Raw genomic sequence first — 14,330 nt, 5'->3', positions numbered from 1 at the left:
CTTTAATATGTTTTTTATATAGAACAGGTCGTATCGTTTGACAGACAGGTTCATACATCAACACGGAGCCGAAATTAATATGTGATGTTGAGAGAGATAATATTTTTATGACGGCAGCAAAAACATTCTTGAATATATGGACGGGCCAGAGCCCAGAGCCCAGATGGCGCTGATGAGCGAGTAAAATTTTTGAAACCTCTAAAGTGTGCTGTACTGACGCCTTCATAAAGGTTGTAAGTGCAGTTATGTTTAGAAACAGCTGTTTAGTTTGATTCTATCGCCGCACCGTTCGAAAACGATTATGCATGTTACCCGCTAGCTCCATCTGGCCCACAGATCACAGAAACTAAACTGGCCCGTCTGTCCCCTTATAGGGGATGAAAGTTAGAACCAATTGATTATTATGTAATTAATATTTAGTTCATACTAATGGATGTGGCATTGTTTTCATTCATCCGGCTTTAATCACTGGTCGGCAACCACAAGGTAAACAATATTGGTAATTAACAAAACATCTAATGAGTATCAACATTGTTATCACAAATCTTTATTTTTGGTTCACCTTTCGAATCCAAATGAAATATAATAAATATTCATTTATACATAAGTAAATTTAATTAACAAACATGTTATGTTCCATATCTACATAGCGTGATGGGTATAACCTTCCTAAAAATCGTTAGAGATTGGCGATTTAAATAATACCTAAACAATTATGTTGCATAATGTAAGTAGTTACTTGTTTGTGAATTGTACCCGTATCTAAAAATTTCTTGAATCATAATCATATTTAAGCCACTTTCAGCTTTAAGCCACTGAACTTTTATTCCTTGATGAAACAATAACGTAAAATACAATACTACCTAAAAATAGTACATAACGAAGCAATCGTTAGAACTTTCTTTATTTGATAAAAACCTTTCCTAAAGTTTGACCAATCAGATACTATCTATTAATCCCATATACAATATAAAGATAATATTAACTATATGTATACAAGTTACCGTTGAAAATACTAATAAACTTCTTAATTAGCGTTTATATTCTATTTGCGTACGATTAGCGTCATATTTTATAGCGTGATATTTATTATAGGAATCGCACATTTGCGTAAGTAACTTTATAATATGTTAAAGATTATCAATTATTCAATATTCTTATAGTAAACGGATTTATGGTTTTATTTTTTTATTGGAATCTCGTGGATTCTTAGAACAAGGGACTTTTTTTTCTTTTTTGATTATATTATATCTTAATAAGGGAGTTCTACTGTCTGTTGTATTCTATCTCTTCTGCAATCTATTAGAATAAATATGCCTTTATCAAAAGAATTACCACAACTTCGTCTAAGATGAAGTTAATTAATCCATACTAATATTATAAATGCGAAAGTAACTCTGTCTGTCTGTCTGTCTGTTACTCAATCACGCCTATTAAACTAATGAACCAATTTGCATGAAATTTGGTATGGAGATATTTTGATACCCGAGAAAGGACATAGGCTACCTTTTATTGCGAAATATGTACCACGGGCGAAGCCGGGGCGAACCACTAGTCTAATATAAAAAAAACTATCTAGTAATCTAAAATGATCTAGTGTCGCGGTGTTATCAAAACGGCTTCACTGATTCTCATGAAATTTTATGTGCATGTCGGGTAAGTCTGAGATTTGGGTAACATCTGTTTTTCATAAATTATATGAGTAAGGTAGAACATAATTAGGTATATAAATTATAAAGCTTCATCACTACATAGTATAGAACAAAGTCGCTTTCTCTGTCCCTATGTCCCTTTGTATGCTTAAATCTTTAAAACTACGCAACGGATTTTGATGCGGTTTTTTTAATAGAAAGAGTGATTCAAGAGGAAGGTTTTAGTATATAATTTACATATTAGGTTTTAGATTAAGCGGGCGAAGCCGCGGGCGGTAAGCTAGTATTATATAAAACCAGGTAAGTTAATCGTATTGTTTTTGTGGTGGAGCATTATTCTTTAATGACAAAACACAGTTAGGTCTTTATTTTTTTTGTAGTTTGATTTTATGGACGTCTCTATTGTGCAATTATTTAAGCATTTTCTGTGTTTACAAAAAAGCCTTTGTTTCAATTTGAACCCATGTCAGAGGATATATTCATATTATTTTAAACATTATCTCAAAGCGTCACAGTATTTTTGTCTGTGGTATTTTCACATAGTGTTATAATTTTTACAAAGATAAATGAAGATAATATTATGTCTATTTATTTTGAAATATAATGGCAAGGCAAAACTTTCCGCTCGAAAGTCGATTGAGGAAAAGACAATTTGAAATTAACAATTTGAATTGATTCAAATACAACTAATGTATGCTAAAACCTAGAGTCTGGAAGTAAAGCCTGATGTTTGCAAACCGTATATCAACCGAATTTTGTTTATTGAGTCGTCCTAAAGCTTATTGATATTTATAACCCCCGTTCACCTAAAACCTTTGTGTAATACTACAATAGTGTTTATAGCATTCACACTATAAGACCATTAAGTCTTAGGCCGGCTACTCACGTACCTTCCGCAGGGGCCATATTGGAACAATCTCAGTTGGTCGGCAGTAGGAGCAATTTCAGTTGTTCTCTAAATTGCCCCTGCTTGCCTACACATAATAATAAAGGAGCCAGTTAAGGGTCCGATTAGAAAATTGCCCCTGCTGCAGATACATGAGTAGCTGTTTTTAGACGCTGCTCGTATACGGCTCTGTTTGAAATATTAAAAATAATAGCGTATCGCGAGAATCAATTAGCAACACATTGTCAAATAAATATCCGGGATTTGTCCAAATTTTCCAGCTCGTTTGATACATAATGACATAAGATTTCAAGAAACGTGCGTAATTAAAGTATTGTATGAAAATAAACTGTTTTTACGCGGTTTTTACTAATCTTCTATACTATTTGTCATTTGTGATTTGTCATCTAAACTTACGAATTGCACGGTATTAATTCTATAGAATTTGTTTATTAGATGAATGAATAACTTTTGTTACTAGTTTTTTGTTATTTAGTTCATAGTGTTTTGATTTGGACAAAAAGTATTGTATTTTTCATTCACATCTACAGTTTCCATGATGTTTTAAAACCATATTATTTCCAGCTTGGTAAAGTGATGGCACTAAACGATCTATACCGCTCTATCATTATTCCATACTGGAATTGATACTGCTTAGGACATCATGGTAACCCCATGAATAAAATAGTGGGTTAATAAAGTTTAATCGACCTATCGAATCATCGTCATCAAACATTACCTAGAGGTACATTACGATGACAGTTCATTTAACGGTGACCAAAGTTTGTATTGCTAATTATTCATAACATGTATAAGACGGGTCTAGTGTTATGAGTAAATATTTTGGGACATTACTGTTACACTGACCTCTAGTTTTATATGATTATCACACTGCGAATTTTTATTATATTGAAGCAAGTTACGTAGACTCGATGCATGTGTGTGTGTTCTCGGTTCATGCTTATGACACCAAGTCTAATTTAATATGTTTTCTTACATAAAATGCATCAATAATGTTTGTTATTTCAAATTGTTGTTATACTGGGCGTAGGCGAGTGTGTGTGTCTGAAATAATTGCATATGATTAGTTTCCTACTAATCAAAGAATTTCCAAAATCAATAGTTCTCGACATAACGTTATTTAATAAGATATATTATATCATCATCAGCCCATATACGTTCCCACTGCTGGGACACGGGCCTCCTATGAGGGTACAGGCCATAATCCACCACGCTGGCCAAGTGCGGGTTGGCGGATGACACCATGTCGTCGAACTTTTTTTTAATTCTTCGACATGTCGGTTTCCTCACGATGTTTTCCTTCACCGTTCGAGCAGTGGTGATGTTACAACATGCGCAGATAAATTGAAAAATCAATTTATTTCCTGCGCGCTCGCCTGGTCTCGAACCACGGACTTATCGATTCGAAGTCCGAGGTCTCACCACTGAGCCACCACTGCACTCAGATATGAGATATATTATATGAATCTACCTAACTACCTACTCTTCATTTAATTTTGTAATAATATATGCAATATTTAATGTCATTACTGTAAGAAATTGATAATAATAATAATAATAAAGCTCATTTATTCCGTGTAATAAATCAAAATTTACATTTCAAATGTTTTGTTAGTTGTTAGTTTAACTTAATCTATTTTAGTATCTAATGTTAGTTTAATTTTTTTTTTCTTATTTCCACGGACCCCTTATTGGGTAAAAGCCTCCTCTCTCCTCTTCCATGTAATCCTATCCTGTGAAATTTTCATCCAGTTTTTGCCCACCGTTTCTATTAAATCATCAGCCCATCGCTTTCTTGGTTTACCTTTTTTCCTTTTTCCTGTTGGTCCTGCCCATTTAGTTGTCAGTAATGTCCATCTGTTATCTGTATATCTCGATATGTGCCCCGCCCATTGCCATTTGAGATGTAGAGCTTGGCGGAGAGCATCTGTTAGTTTAGTTTTATTTCTTATGTCTTTGCTTCTAATCTTCTGTATTTTTTTTATTTTTAATATACTTCGTTCCATTGAACGTTGGCATGTGGTAATTTTGTTTTTAATTTTCTTTGTATATGTCCATGTCTGGCTCCCGTATGTCAAACTAGGTAAAATACAGGTATCCATCACTATTCTCTTCAATCCTATGTGGTAGTCTCCTTTTAAAATTTCTTTTTGAGCCCAAAATTTTTTCCATGTCCCATTAATTCTTCTATCAACTTCTTCTTCATTACAGTTTTCGTTAAATGATACTAGCTTTCCCAGATATATGTAGCTGTTAACATATTCGATTTTATTACCGGATATTTGTATTAGTTTAGTTCGAGAATTGGTCATTATTTTAGTTTTTTGAAGGTTCATATGTAGGCCTACTTCCTGGCTGGAGTTCGATAACAGTTGTAGCATTTGTTCTAGTTCGTTGCAACTCAGCCAACGAACTAGAACTAGAACTGTAAGAAATTAATTGTTATTAATTATTATTAAATAGCATTTGTTAGCAACTAAGTTCTCAAGCATTCACGATCCATTTGCTAATTTACATAAAATTATGTTGTTTGTTTTTAATTAAAACTTACCAATTTTTGGGAAGAATTTATAAAATAATTCAATTGCATATAGTAATTTAAATAATATATTATGTAACGTATGTGTTCTCAATTATTTATTTAAATGATATTTTAATTTTAAAACTTAGTTCCCTTATTGACAAAAGATACCTAACCTGCCTGTCTTATCAGTACACATGCATACAAAATTAAAAAGAAAAAACAAATAAAGCTGATATACTATAATTATTTGCAGACTAAGTACCTACAGTTTTTAATTACTATAGTCTAAAGCTTTTTTAGCTGTTCTACGCGGTTTCGCCTGGAGGCAAAAGTATTTTTGAAAGAGTAACAATATGTTTAAGTATACATGTACATACATTCTTTACAAACTTTCCTATTTATCATACTATTTAGCTTTCTGCCTGCGGCCTCGCCCGCGTTTTCAGAAAAATCCGCATAGTTCCCGTTCCCGTGGGATTTCCGGGATAAAACCTAGCCTATGTTGCTCAGTGAAGATGCTTTCTAATCGGGAAAGAATTTTTGACATCGGTCCTGTAGTTTATGCGTGAAAACCATACATACATACATACATAATTGCAAACCTTTCCTCTTTATAATATTAGTAATAGATTAAGCAGATTAGTAGGAAGTAAGATGTTTAATACGATAATCATTTAAGTAACCAAAGTGTTGACAGGAAAACACAGGTTCCAGAGATCGTTTTAAAAATGTAATACAATCGCAAGGTAATTGCAAATTCTTCCTCGGCGACAAGTAATTGACCCCGTTGTGCTGTTAGTGTCAATTAGCGGCATGTCATGGTCTGGATATGTGCACTTGACGTAAATAATAGAGTACTTGTAAAGACCCGTATTCAAGTGTATTTGATGACCTCAATTTGGGAGAGTACAGGCAATCGTTATAGTATAAAGGGCCTAAATGTCTATGAGCGGCCGTCATTGTAGTACCTAGTAATTTAAATTGTTATTCATAATCGTCGTATTGGACATTGGTGGCAAACATCGACGATCATTTGTGGGGCCAACGCTGCCTATTGTGTGGAGGGCCCATAATATTATGTGCCCTAAGATGGAATGCGCTTCTGTAAAAGGTGAAGTTCAGTCTTCTCTTGAAGACTCCCAGAACGTCCATTTAAAATCTTTGAAATCCATCATGTATGATTAATATTCCAGTACTTAACGTGTTTCAATATAGAGATTAGAGGTATCTTTTATTTCCTCAGTTTACGCACGTAATTTAAATATAATGGCATGTTTTATGGAACTGTTCTGTGAAAAATAACAGACACACATTTCTGAACGCAAAAGCTAATAAAAAATATATAAAAGCGGTAGCCCAAAATCGCGATGTCCGCTGCTTTACAGTTTTTATACTTTTTTTGAACATCTATCACACTTACTGGGGTCAATAACCTGTGACCTGGTATATTAAGGTGATAATTTTTTTTATTTTACCAAATGAAGATAGTGATATGTTTGATATAGATTCTGGACCCGGGAAATGCAGTGTGGCGATAAAATCTCTAAATATAAAATTCTCGTGCCATACTCCGAAATGGCTGAACCAATTGTCATGAAATTTTGTATGCTCATCGGTTAAGTCTGAGTATCGGCCAACATCTATATTACATACTCCTGAGTGATAAGAAAAATGCAGAACAACGTTTGCCGGGACAGCTAGTCTATAAAAAAATGTTCTCAAAGTTTATAGCGCTTGATCATATAATATAACGTCCAATAAATACAAATTATATTATTTAATAACCAATTAGCACGTTCAACGTTAGGAATTATTTAACAATTACAGTACAAAAACACATTGACGTAACCCCATAGGTAAAAATTATTTTGCATAAAAAAATTAAATATTCTAGAACAATTGCACAAATGTGAATAAAATTAGTATTTCTAATTTTTTTTTGCACATATTATTTAAAGTACCTATTAGACATTTTGATTTATGCTAAATGTCTATTATTTGTATGTTTAAATCTGTCTGGATATATAATAATATTTGTATTTGTAACTATAAGATAAATAATCATAATGAACGTTAATTTTTATTTTTTTACTACAGAAGTTCGCTTTTGAATCTAGATTACTTATAAGCAATATATCTAGGTATTCTATTTTACAAATCATAGGTATAACATGATCATAACTTGCTGTTTGAATTAAATACGGTTTATCTAGCTGCGAATATATATCGTATAATTATTATGTACCTAATATCTATTATTAGAGAATACAGTAAATAATCTGAGTCCTAAAGAAATAGCGATGAAACATACCTACTTACATTCAAAACTGCATTTTAATACCAAAGCAAATTGTCTCCGAAATACGTGGTGGGAAAAATCTAAAATACATAATTTAATATCCATGTATTTAAAAATAAGTTAATTATCAAATTTTTTGACAAAAACTAGTTCTAAATTTATTTTCTGCATGATTTAAGTTTTACTCAAAGATCTAATTATTATTATAAGTACTTATTTAAGTAATTTAAATATATCGTTATTTTAATATGCAATAATAAACGCACTTTCTCGTAAGTACTACATTAATAATTTATCATTATCATTCATTCTTCGTGTACGCCCTTATCCCAAACATAATTTATTTAGACAACAAAATTATTATAAAGATCGTTTATTTTATTTGTTCATAACCGATAGTATGGTGTAAATATAGACATGACTTTGACCCCGGACCCCTACAACAAAAACGTGTTTTTGATTATTTTGAAAAGATAACGCAAATAGTATATGTGCATTGTTTAATATTTTTAATTAAACTTTAATATTCATAAATAATACTATTTTTACATTAATTAATTTCTATGTTTCTCTGATTTTTTTTTTCTAGCCACCTAAAGAGGGTGAGACAGGTCATGAAAACATAATATATCTAATATTATTATTTTTTTGCATTGTGTAAAAAGTCAATGACTTTTGAAAATGTTGTCTGGAAAACGGCTGCCCTACGCTTGAAAATTGTATAAAAGTAAAATAGCCTGTAATCAGCTCATTAACGATCAATTTAAAACAGTTCATCATCATCATCATCATCATCAGCCCATATACGTTCCCACTGCTGGGATACGGGCCTCCTATGAGGGTACAGGCCATAATCCACCGCGCTGGCCAAGTGCGTGTTGGCGGATGACACATGTCGTCGAACTTTTTAATTCTTCGACATGTCGGTTTCCTCACGATGTTTTCCTTCACCGTTCGAGCAGTGGTGATGTTACAACATGCGCAGATAAATTGAAAAATCAATTTATTTCCTGCGCGCTCGTCTGGTCTCGAACCTCGGACTTATCGATTCGAAGTCCGAGGTCTCACCACTGAGCCACCACTGCTTTCAAAAAAACAGTTCAGTACCTATATAAGCAACTTTTGTGCTACCCATCAGATTTACTTTAAAATTAAACACCATAACGAAGAATATGGCTATTTAATTATAATAAAATATAATATAATAATAATCACTCTCCTGTCCTTGTGTACAGCTTATCTCTGAAGCCACTGATATAATGACACACTTTTTTATCCGGAAATTTATCTAGCTTCCTCTTATTATGAGCACTAGAAACTTCTATCAGGAGGTCGGTAACATTTGATAAGATCGAGTTACAAATGTTGTAGTTGGGAGAGCCTATACACTAATAGTATAAAGAATATTAATGAATTTATAGAAGGTGGATAATCCAGGGAAAGTTGTCGTGACTGTTCTCTGGCATGATTATATATTATAAAGTTTACAAGTGAAGCTTAGCTGATTCACGCAGCAATCGCTTCGCGAGGCTGCTCGGTATGTGTGGAAACTCCTTATGACTAAAATATGTATTGAAATAAAGCACATAATATTATAGACAGTGTTATTAATAAATAACTGCTTAAAAATGTAATTATCGTGGTAACTCAAAATAAACACGCTACCTAACCCTTTAATCAAACACAAACAATAATCAAATTGCGACTTAGTCCCTTTGATTAGCACATTCATGTAAACAAACATACCATACACCTTCATATCAAATAACAAATGTTATAATAATTATTATATTATTAGTATAGAGTATAGACGATCGGTAGGAAAATTTGTAAACATCTGCCGCATTTTCATAATTATTGTGACCTCTGACTTGTACGGGGAAACAATGGAATAGATTCTATTGTATATCTTTATGGTGATTATGAGTAGAGCTTTGCTCGTCCATTTATTATAAATATAATAAATAAGTTTAATACCTACAATGATGTATATAAATTTATAAAGAATAGAAAAAATTCGATCACGAGGCGGGACTCGAACCCGCATCCTTCGCGCCATTCCGGGGCGGATGCCTCACCTCACCGAACCGAACCGAACCGAACCGAACCTCATGAATTTTTTCTATTCTTCATAAATTTATATTTATAAAGCATTTGAATGCCATTAAACCAAAAATATAAATTCAACAATGATGTATGTCTGCTTGTTAGTTTTCATAACCAACATTTTCCAAAGTTGGAAATAATGCGTTAAAGAAAACCAAAATCAAAGCGGTGTAATAACTACGTAATAAAGGATGGAAAAACAATATTTGGGAAGTTTTATCAATTAATAATAAGTTATAATATTACATTTAGCAACAAAATGCAGTAGGTAGTAGGTACTTGAGATAATCTACGATACGAGCGGAAAGTCAAAAATGTTTAAATAACTAAATTTAAATACTGAGTAGTACCTACATATTCAATACTCAAGTCCACAGTTAGATAGTCGACCTAAAATTCTATCCTATAATGTACGGTGTACCTACCCACTACCTATACATAAATTAAACTCCATTCACACACCTACGTTTAATATTTGCAAATATTAACAAACATTGACGATTGATCAAAAGAACAAAAACATTAACATCCAAACCAAACACAGTAATTAACACCTGAACGCTAATTTTTTTACCAAAAATACCATTTAAAGAAATAAAAGTGTATATTTTTTTCTATATTTATAACTAGCTTCCGCCCGCGACTCACATATTTGGGTTTGGTATCGATCCAGTAACACCCCGTGCTATTTATTTTTTCAATATTTTCAATGTACAGAATTGACCCTTCTACAGATTTATTATATGTATAGATGATGGAGTAGTGTGAATGAAAATAGACTCGTAAATATTATATAGTCATGTGCTTGATTAATTAATATACCTAACTAGCTGTGCCCCGCGGTTTCACCCGCGTGGCTCCACTTCTGTTGGTCTTAGCGTGGTGATATTATAGCCTATAAGCCTTCCTCGATATCTATCTATCGGCTATCCAACACCGAAATAATTTTTCAAATCGGACGAGTAGTTCTTGAGATTAGTGCGTTCAAACAAACAAACAAACTCTTCAGCTTTATAATGTTACTATAGATAGTAGGTACATAATATGTAAAGAAATATGTGACTTTAATCAGACTTTTTTAATTTTAACCGCTCTACAGTTTAATACCATCACATTTCACAAATTCACAACTTCGAAATAAAAATGTTTGTGTAAATCGTTGAATGAGCTACGTTTATTGCATGTAACATATAACTGCAGTAGTTACGATTACTTAAATTTTTTTAATTCATAGTTACATATTCCTTCAATAAAATCAAAAATGTGAAAAAAAATGGTTGTCATTTATTTGTCTTGGCTTCTATCGCGGGCCTTGAGCGCGGGGACCGAATCGAGAAATTCCGTAACGAAAAACCTCACGCACACCACTCCGACGGGCGGAGGTGTGGCTTGAAGGCATAGCATGCAATAGCTTTACCGCGGCAGTCCCCGAGTTGTGGCACTCGTCGTTTTTTTTAATTATTGTAATAATAATTAGTTAATAGTCGAGCCGCTAGCGTATTGTTAAAGCTCAGTTTATGGACCATTAAAAATATTAAGAATTTATCGACAGATAATTCATTAAAGCAAATAAATACGTATTTTATTCATATAGTTTTACAATTCCGCATCTTAATTTTAATATTACCATTATTATGAGCAAACATTGTAATCATCGTATTTGCTATATTTTAACAGAAGGCGTTTAAAAAAGAAACATTTTTACAGGATTTCTGAGATTAGCGCGTTCAAACAAACAAACGAAAAAATTCTTCAGCTTTATAATGTTAGTATAGGTAAGGTAGTGTTTTTAGATAGGTAGCTAGTGATCTTTACCTAGTTATTCGCCAGGTGTCTCTTTTGGCTCGTTTGTCCCGAGTTTCGAATATTCCCAATAGATAGAGCCATAGTTTACTTAACTCGCCCCGTCCGATTAGGGCCCTTCTGGCCTCCTCCACTCAAGCGACAGCTCAAGCCGAGGTTCGTGGTCCCCGTCAAGGGGGGACGCCCTTGTGCATGTCGCTACCAGGGTGAACCTTCAGTTCACCCCCGCGTCCGCGTTAAAATGTAGTAGCCCTTCTGGCTAACATTGAGAAACACCATACAAAAAAAAAAAAAAAAATACTTAACTCGCAATGTAAAATATAAACTTTGTCTTATTTTAACCTTCCATACATCCATCATTACGCCAGCTTCAGAAAGACACTTCTTACATTGAATTATCGAAACAAATTTCGTTACTTATCTCTTTTACCATAAAATCACAATAAAACTCATAATTCTAATAAACTATGCATGAAGAAAATACATTTAACGACTCTATATGATACGTATCATCTTCGGAGGCTCTCGGAATATGACAGTTGCCGAACAGTGACGAATTTTTCTATGCGCATTATTAGTTTGGGAGTACTGTACTTACTTACCTACTTTTTTCTTCAGCTACTGCATATAGGTTAGGTACATATTATTTTATTTAAATTTTGTCGAATTCTACGTGGTAAAACCATTTTATGGAAGACAGTAAACTCTCCATCAGATTGCAAGTTCATATTATAACAGACTTCTTTATAGCAATTAGCAACTGAATCTGAAAAGACAGTAACATTTATTTTTTGGTACTTTTTATTTAACCTTCTAGTGTGCATAAAATATAATTCATCAATTTTATTTTATGCAATTGGTTTATTGGTTTATTTTTTTTTTGTTTGATATCTAATAATTAATAACATGAAAACGTGTCAATAAAATAATATTATAATAATGGCATATCCAATACCTCTTGATATTATTTTTGCGTAGGTAGGTACATAAAAAAATATTATACTCGCACAGCTTTGTATATAAACACAACTTTAAATCACAAATAGAATTAGGTTTTGAAAGGGTTAAAAAAAATGATACATACCAATGACCTATTTTATATATCATAGATACATACTTAGATTATGGATTGGTCTCCGCGCGAATACTTAATCCTTACCGAATACCTACTTAATACTTACCGAATCCTTAATCTAAGGATACATAATACTTATTATCATTTCTACCAGCGTCTTAATTTTAGTCACATTCCATTTTCTTTGTTTAAAATTTTATTTTTTTATAAACTTTTTAAATCAATGGAAGGAAAAAACAATTTCAAACAGCCAGTCAGTCGATTACAAGATCCGTTTAGGAATATAACTATATTTTTTTAATTAGGTACATATTACATATTTCTATTCAAAGAAAAGACAATCAGAATTCAGAATTATTAAATTATTATAGCAATAAAAGTCCTTGACTTTTTCCGTTATATTCATAGCTATTCTGATTCAGTTCTGTATTATTGTGTTAGCAACGACCCTTAAAATTATCCCAAACAATATAACTACACCAGCGGCTTTCACCGATTACTAATAAACAATATGTGCATATTGCATTAATTAATGGAAATAATACGTACAATATCAAGACTTATTCCTTTAGAAATAAAGTACAATACAATCTGTAATTTGAAACAACAACGCATGAAAATATAGATAGGATATCCGATATACCCGTCTAGCGAGCTAGTCTACCACGCGAATTGTTACTGAGCGCATGTGCTGAATAATAATATATTTTTCATTCGATCGTTAAATAAATCAAATTCATTATTTTTCAAACCTTTCATGTATACATAATGAACACATCTAGACATTCAAACCTGTTCCATTTTTAAACGAAATAATTTCTTATCTGTGTTCGAAAAAATACGCGCCAATTATAGATTTTTTTTTATTATGAATTTCATATCTTTCACAGTTTCGTGTTTGGAGAGTCATTGTTTTATTGTTTATAGTGTTTTGATTTTGTTTTTTATCGGTTTCACAGTGTTTCACAAGAATAGAATAGAGACACGCCAAAATAGAATTGGCGATAAGAGGAGGGTCGCGCCAAATATTTATAAGGATGGTAAAGGTTAGTTCGCATTTGTTTATCTAGGTATTTATTACTTTTTACTTGAAAAGTTGTTATACTTAGCTCTTAAACGTTGTCTAGAAATAATTTCGGTAATTATTTTTAACATAGATTTAGGATAATTATTTATATTATATTAGTTACCTAGGTTTTTATCAATACACGTGAACGTAATTATGTTGATGTGTTTTTTTTTCAATAAACGATTTTACGGTTATGTTTACCTAGGTATCTAGGTAGGTACTAATTACGATTTACGATACTGTTGGTACAAAATTTTAATACATTATATAGATAACTAGTGGTCCGCCCCGGCTCCGCCCGTGGTACATATTTCGCAATAAAAGGTATCCTATGTCCTTTCTCGGGTCAAAATATCTCCATACCAAATTTCATGCAAATTGGTTCAGTAGGTTAGGCGTGATTGAGTAACAGACAAACAGACAGAGTTACTTTCGCATTTATAATATTAGTATGGATAGTAATCTCATCTTTGGTAGGTACAACAAATACCTACATAATAGGTATATATTTTCAGTAACTAGGTCCGTTTTACTACTCATATGAAGAAGGTACCTACATACAATCGTATTCATTTGGTGAATTCTGCCAAATGAAATTTCGTTCAACATTTTGATTCTCTCATGTGATTTATAAAGATTTATTTGTATTCAACGATGTATCCAGCACACCTTGGACTAGAAATAAACGCCTGAATTTTTATTACCATCTCTATAAACGATATACCTACTAAACATGTTTTTATACAAATATTTAGAAAACTACGATAAATTTTTGCAATTTTAAAAATGTTCTTGAAAAAAAATGGTATCGATAAATTCTACTACCTAAGGTACCTACTTATATAAACTAGGTATGTTAAAATTTATACTAATATTATAAAGCTGAAGAGTTTGT

The 14,330-nt window shown here is 32.3% G+C and overlaps 1 protein-coding gene across 2 annotated transcripts in view; it reads left to right on the top strand.

The window, feature by feature from the left end:
- Positions 1-13,037: 13,037 nt before the first annotated feature.
- LOC123694849 (iodotyrosine deiodinase 1) overlaps positions 13,038-14,330 on the top strand; it is a 31,175-nt gene continuing 29,882 nt past the window's right edge. For both annotated transcript variants that reach the window (XM_045640446.1, XM_045640447.1), the window contains exon 1: positions 13,038-13,412. In XM_045640446.1, the coding sequence (XP_045496402.1) occupies positions 13,235-13,412 (178 nt within the window). In that variant the 5' untranslated portion in view covers positions 13,038-13,234. The remainder of the gene's footprint in view (positions 13,413-14,330) is intronic.

The sequence above is a fragment of the Colias croceus genome, chromosome 10, assembly GCF_905220415.1.
Source record: "Colias croceus chromosome 10, ilColCroc2.1".
Taxonomy (NCBI): domain Eukaryota; kingdom Metazoa; phylum Arthropoda; class Insecta; order Lepidoptera; family Pieridae; genus Colias; species Colias croceus.
This window is presented reverse-complemented; position numbering and strand designations above follow the sequence as displayed.